The 7,321-nt window shown below is 30.6% G+C and overlaps 1 protein-coding gene across 1 annotated transcript; it reads left to right on the top strand.

The window, feature by feature from the left end:
- Nucleotides 1-1,770: 1,770 nt before the first annotated feature.
- LOC110639728 (40S ribosomal protein S15a-1) lies at nucleotides 1,771-4,027 on the top strand. The gene is made up of 4 exons (XM_021790796.2): nucleotides 1,771-1,906; nucleotides 2,610-2,757; nucleotides 2,857-3,017; nucleotides 3,734-4,027. Exons 2-4 carry the CDS (start codon nucleotides 2,625-2,627, stop codon nucleotides 3,830-3,832), a joined length of 393 nt encoding a protein of 130 aa, XP_021646488.1. The 5' UTR covers nucleotides 1,771-1,906; nucleotides 2,610-2,624; the 3' UTR covers nucleotides 3,833-4,027.
- Nucleotides 4,028-7,321: the final 3,294 nt, after the last annotated feature.

Raw genomic sequence — 7,321 nt, forward strand, 5'->3', positions numbered from 1 at the left:
CGATCCATTACTTCTACTAGGATACAAAACTTCCTCCTCTCTATCATCTTCTGAATTGGCCATGCAATTACGAAGATCACTTTGTCCAACTCAATAAATGGCGAGCAAAGACAGTCGTCGATAACTGGCAAAAATACCGATATCTAGAGTATGCGCTAGTCCATATGGGTACATATTCTTGGATATATATCCACTATGAATATTTGCCAAGTCCAAAACCCTTTCATATTGAAACACAGTATGAAAATTACATGGTTCAATATGAAAGTTATTACGACTTACCTTCTGTCTTGTCAGATGATGAAACGAGTGACGACGAGGAGACATGGTACAACTTATAGGGTTGTAGAGTGGATGCCTGGGATGCCTAACGTGGTTCGAAAGGATAATAATAATTCTGGGCCTTGACTCGACAAGCTAGCTTTTCTAGTTCAAATGGTATCAGAGCCACGGTAAGCTACCCTAGCTCCCGAGTTCGAATCTTGGAGGGGTTAGTAATATCCAGCTTAAGAGACCTCGGTGGTGTATAATGCCCTCTAGATGGGGCTCATGTGGGCCCCTACTCGGGGTCCTCAACTCACACGGCGGGGGAGGGGTTGGAGAGTGGATGCCTGGGATGCTCAACGTGGTCCGAAAGGATAATAATAATTCTGGGCCTTGACTCGACAAGCTAACTTTTTTAGTTGAAATGATATATATATATATATATATATATATATATATATATATATATATATCTTATCAATTAGTAGTATTTACATAAAATTTATAAATTCAATTTTCATTAGAAATAATTTATATATTAACATAATAATTAAGAATTTTAGAAATATATCTATAATTGAGAAAAATATAAATTTATTTTATATGAAATATTTTTTAATAAACTTATAAAAAATAAAATTAAATGAAAATTTCAAAAACATTAATAAAAAATTCATATATTTGGTTGACAAAAATTAATTTCTTTTCTTATTTTTTTATGTAAATTTAAATATAATTATATTAAAATAATTTTACATAAATAATTTATTTATATAAATAAAATACATGTCTATTTTTGTAAAAAATATAAATCATAAAAGTATTTTTATAAAATTTTATTTAAAATTATATAATAATAAAAATTAAACTAAGAATTTTAGATTTATATAAACTCTAAAATTATATAGACAATTAAATTTTAAGTTCTAAGAATTTTAAATTTAAATAAACTTTAAAAACAAATTAAATATTAAAAAATATATTTATAAATATTATAAATAATAAAGGGTAATTTAATCAAAATTAATTTTTTTCCTCACACATTTATATGTATTATATAGATGTAGATGATGAATAAATAAATAATTTTATTAAAATGGAAGAATAAATAATAATTTTTTCCTTGATGCAAAGAGAAAAAGTGTACCCAACACTTGTCATCAATTTATATAGGAAAACAAATTTTATTAAAATTGTAATGATTTTAATAGCGATTTATTTTTATTATTAAGCTTTTTTTATGTCTTATGTCTAGGTAAGAAAAAAAAGTGAAAAACGATTAAAAAGTAAGGGAGTTTTAAGCTCGATGTGGTCTGTAGGTGAAGTTTGCAAATAAGCCAAGCTTGTCCCATGGTTTGTCTTTTGAGATCTTATAGTTGTCGTATAATATATAAGTGAATGGCTTATATAAAAAAATAGACTCTATTAAAATTATTATAATTTTAATAATTATTTATTTTTGTTATTGAACTTTTTATGTATCTTATGTCTACAAAAAAAAATTGGCCCGAAGGGACATTTTGGTAAATCAATCCAACCAATTCAGCCCTAAATAACTCCCTCAAGATCAGGAGCAAGACCCTTCTGCTGCTTGTAGCACTTGGCTCCGGCTAAAGACACAGCCTTCCGTTTCTGCTCTCCGGTAAATATTTCCCTCTCCTTTGTCTCTCTCTCTATCTCTGTGTGTGTGTGTGTGTGTGTGTGTATACGTAGATAGCAGGACGCTTCGTTCCTTAATAATAATAGAGATCTCTTAATAACCTCAAGGAGGATCGTCATAGAGGTTCCTAATTGTGATTAGTTTACTTTCCTTTTGTTAGATTGAGGATAATGCTTTTGCTATGTCATGTTAATATTTTTTCTTGGGTCTCACTTTTGTTTAAGTTTTTTATAATATAATTTATGTTCTTCTTCAAATGCCTATTCTTAAGGTTTTGCTTTGATGGGATAAGGAATATTTTCTTATGGGATGTTGGGTTTAGTGCAGAGTGTTTGTGTCAATATTGGGTTTAGTTCTATTTTGAGAATTCGATTCTTTAATCGGTTTGGCCTATTTGAGTTATATTTTGTATGCAGCAGCAGTGTGAAACATTGTTGTTTGATTTAATTTTGTGGATGTCATGTCACTAGAAGAACCATTGAAACTAATCCAATGTCAAAATACAAGTGCAACTTTTATTTATTTTAGAGCTGATGAAATCTTCTTACTAGATGCAGTTTTTATTATTTATCTTTTCTGGATATGTCCTTGTGTTACTTGCATTTGAAATGTAAATAACATGCATCTTTCCTCCTGCTTTACATATTTTTAATGTTAATTTGATTTTTGTTAACCTTTTCAATAGTTTGCATTTGGAAGAATGGTGAGAGTCAGTGTATTGAATGATGCTCTTAAGAGCATGTATAATGCTGAGAAGAGAGGCAAAAGACAAGTTATGATCAGGCCATCCTCGAAAGTGATTATCAAGTTTCTTTTGGTCATGCAGAAGCATGGTTTGTTCATGCATAAATTTAGGCTTTTACCCTAGTTGAAATATTGAATGTTATTGGAAAAATATGTTGGTTTATGTATTGACTGTATTGCCATTGCAGGTTATATTGGAGAGTTTGAGTATGTTGATGATCACAGAGCTGGCAAAATTGTGGTTGAACTGAATGGACGGTTGAACAAATGTGGAGTTATTAGTCCTCGCTTTGATATTGGAGTCAAAGAGATTGAAGGTTGGACTGCTAGATTGCTTCCTTCAAGACAAGTGAGTCTTACTCTTAAAATCATAGTTTTTAGAGAACAATAGTTTCTAACTTGATGGAAATTGATTATGGATATTTTTGCCTAGTGACATACCTAGGAGCTTGGTGGATGAGTGGCCATATTAGACTAGATAAAGTCCGTAATGAGAGTATTAGAGAAAAGGTAGGAGTGATACCAATTGAGGATAAGTTGAGAGAAGGGAGATTGAGTTGGTTTGGTCATGTGAAGCGTAGACATATGGAGGCTCCAGTTAGACAAGTATAGCACGTTAGGTTAGAGAATAGAAAGAAAAAAAGGGGTAGACCTAAATTGACTTGGAGGAGAGTAGTACAACATGACCTAGAAGCATTACAAATTTATGAGGATTTAACCCAAAATTGTTTAGAGTGGAGAAAGCGAATCCATACAGCCGACCCCAAATTTTTTGGATAAAGACTTTGTTGAGTTGAGTTGAGTAGAAGGTAATTTGATTGATGTTATTTTGTCCCTTAGGTGTTTTTTGTTGGAACTGAATGAACACTTTTTTAGGCTCATGTATTTTCTTGTTTGATTGCATTATTGTGATTTTATTTGAAAAAAAAAAGTTCTATCTGTAGACAAGGTTGTCGTGTTACACATATGATTGTATACTCATATGGGCCTCAGGATAAGCTATTAGCCTTTGCATTCCTTCCTCGACCCTGAAGGGTATCTAATTTTTATAATGAATATACGCAGTTTGGCTATATTGTGCTGACAACATCTGCTGGCATCATGGATCATGAAGAAGCTAGGAGAAAGAATGTTGGAGGCAAAGTACTTGGTTTCTTTTATTGATCGGAGCTTTTGGTATAATTTTTGGCTTACTGATGAGTAGCTTATTCCTATCCCAATTTTCGTTTAAATGTTTATGTTTATACTATTTTGTACCTGAGGTAAACTTTTGCTTTGGTTATGATTTAAGAATTAAAGATCATGTTCTGTGCCATCTGACATTTTGAGTATTCAAACCTTAAGGTTGTTGCCTGGTAATGGTTGTCTGACTTTTGTCCCCTTTGCATTGTATGCATAGATCACTTTATCTTTGGATTTCACTTGTGAAATGCTCTTGAAGGTGGAGCTGATTCTGGAACGATGATGGTAAATCACCTTGGATTATCTGATGCCTTCGTTTTGCTTATTCACTAATTTCTGAATTTGAATGCCATAACTAAATCATTCCAATCTTGCATTGATTATGAACATCTATTAAGGGATGGTCCATCATTAGTCTTTTTTAATTATTTCAACAGTTACATCATTTAAGGTATTTTTTTTTTGGCCTGACTGTACATATGTCTTGAGACACCCACTCCATCAAAGCTATCCAAACGATGACAATCGTGTTTCCTTGGTGTCTATGAGCATTCGTTCCAAGCTAAAATTTCTTCACCTTTATTCATCAACTCATCTGCCACACCTTGAGTCTATTTGGAAACTTGATTTCCGTTTTGTTATTTCTTATAATGGAAAGAATTAAATTTTTAACTTAAAAATGTATATTTTAAAAGATTAAAAATTGTGTTGTCTTGCAAATGATTTTTTTTCAAATTAAGCTTTTAGCATCGTCTCTAACCCAAATGACTCCTAATGAGTTAGACCACTATCCTGCGCAAACTCACTCTTGTGAAACTGATGCAGCTAGAAAGGGATAAGTAAAGGAAATAGCTTGGAACTATCATATAATCAGTTCAGCCAAGCTCGGGACCGGAATTGATGTATGTTTGATGGGTTCAAACAGGATCGAGGCAGGGTTGATCTCAGAATAGAGATATGCATTCGGTTAACCAAATTGAAATTTTATTAATAAAATTAATCAAAATCGAAAGAAGATTGAAGCTAATAAAAAAAAAAAAATTGGGACAAACTTAAAAAAAAAAAAAAAAAAAAAAAATATATATATATATATATATATATATATATATATATATATTTTATTATTAATTAATAAAAATATGTTTATAATTTTTTATTCATAAAATGATAAATATGATTTATTTTTAGTAAAATTACAATTTTAAACAAATTTAAATTACAAGTAACTGAATTGATATTGAAAGCCAAAATTTTAGGAATTACTAATTAATAACTAAATCAAACCAAACATTATTAGCATAAATCAAGAGGTTATTTGATTCAGTTGTTAGATCTAAACAATTGAACCAACCTATTTGATGAAATACTCAGAGTCGTAGCATGAATCAACTCTAAATTAGGAGCAGGTTCAAATCAGCTGCATAATTACTTCATGAGTTGACAAAAATAGCCCTCATTAATCCCATACTTTAAAAGCAACGTGGTGCTTCCAAGAAAGGGCTGTACGTATTTCAAAGTGGCGTACATACATTTATTTAATGTTTTCAAGTAACTATTTTAAAAAATATAATAACATTATTTGAACGAAGTTAAATGTTTATTTTAAATGTATTATTATTGTATTTGTTATATAAGCATTTTAATTACTAATTTTATTTACAATTTAAATATAAATACATTTAAAAACTATGTAATTTTAGAATTGTATTTTTTTTAATTTTTATTTATTAATTTCTATAACATAATAAATTAATAATTATATTCTATTTCAAAAATAAAATAAACAATATAATATATATTCTTATTAATTATACTCTTATTAATCATTTTACACATCAATAATAATAAATAGATATAATTTATCAAATGCTTAGAATATATTAAATATAATCAATTATAAATTACTAATTATCAATTAAATCTAATAGTTAAATCAAATAGACAAAAAAAAAATAATTTTTTTACCTGTCGGTAGTTGAGAGTCCCCTCGACAGCAAGTGTATAAATAGCCTACTCGATTTATTTTTTCAAAGAAAGTCAAATCTCCTCTCCCTTTCTGCACTACTGTGACATGCAATGGTAGGAGTGAGTTTTTGTTTGGGTAGTTGTGCTTTGAAGGCTTAGAATCCTTGGGACACTTCAAGATCAAGGGTGAATTGAAGACTTCATCCACCTATTTCTTCTCTTTCTCAAGCTTAAGGGAAGAAGAGGTAATCCTTCTTTCTTTGATCTTTTATAAGGATCCAAACATGTTTATAAGTCTTAGATTGTATAATTTCCTTTGCATGTGAGGGTTGAGAAGTTTTAATTTTGGTATGGTTAAGTGAGAGTTGATAACGTATGCTTAGGGGAGATTTTGAGGTTGGGTTATGTTTTACACATGGGGTTTTGGTATTCTTGATGCTAAATCATGTATTGTCCTTAGTTTTATCAAGTTTAAGTGTTTATAGCCTTAAATGGCTAGTTTCCTTAGATGAACTTAAAAGATTCTTGTTAATGTTATGTTTGAAGTTAGGAAGAAACTTGATTCTTGAGTTTTTATTGATGCAAGTGAACTTTGAGCTTGGTTTCAAGTTATTTGAGGCCCTAATTATATGTTAGGATGTTTGGATTGTGTTTTGGAGCATGGGCTTGAGTTTTGATGAAGTTTTGAGTGAGTTACTATAGGTTTTTGACTTGGAAATTCTAGAAATTTCTAGTTACAACCATCAAAAACCATTTTTTCAATAGCCGAAGTTATGTAGTTTCTTGAGAAAATCTGAAAAATTTCCAAGTTCAACAATCGAAGTCCAAGACTTCAGTAGCCGCAGTCACTACTAGACTAAAAGGATTTTTAAGGCTCAAGATTTTGACAGCCGAAGTCCAAGACTTTGGCAACCACAATAGCTACTGCTTAAAAAGGGCAGTTGATGTTTAACATTTTGGCAATCGAAGTTGGTTATGCCAGCCTTATTTTCCTTTAGTTATAAGGTTCCAAAACATGATTTTATTATCGAAAAGGACTTAGAATTTGTTGGTTTGATGTAGGTATAGAGTTTTAGAGTTTCGAATAACTCCTTATGTGTAATGACCTAGCCTGAGGGCCATCACCGGCACTAGGGATTAGGTCAGCTTAAGGCTACCGAAACCCATGGTAAGCCTAAAAACCCATTAGACATGAAGATATTCCTGTATCTCACAATCCAAGCATACTCCAAATCATTATACTTTAGTCTTTTTATCCATACTTAAACATTCATAGTATAGAATTGGTTCAGAATTTGAACCTTTGCATACATAGAAAATCACTAAAGTGTAATTAGCTCAAACATACATACTAACATGAGGAGTTAGCTTAGATTTTAATCCTACATAATCACATCACTTATACTTAAGAAAACATTAATTAAATATTAAGTACTGGCACAATAACTATCTATTTATAATTTACATGTCCATCTAATCATACCATATACATATAAACACGCTATG

The sequence above is a fragment of the Hevea brasiliensis genome, chromosome 16 (assembly GCF_030052815.1).
Source record: "Hevea brasiliensis isolate MT/VB/25A 57/8 chromosome 16, ASM3005281v1, whole genome shotgun sequence".
NCBI classification, from domain to species: Eukaryota; Viridiplantae; Streptophyta; class Magnoliopsida; order Malpighiales; family Euphorbiaceae; genus Hevea; species Hevea brasiliensis.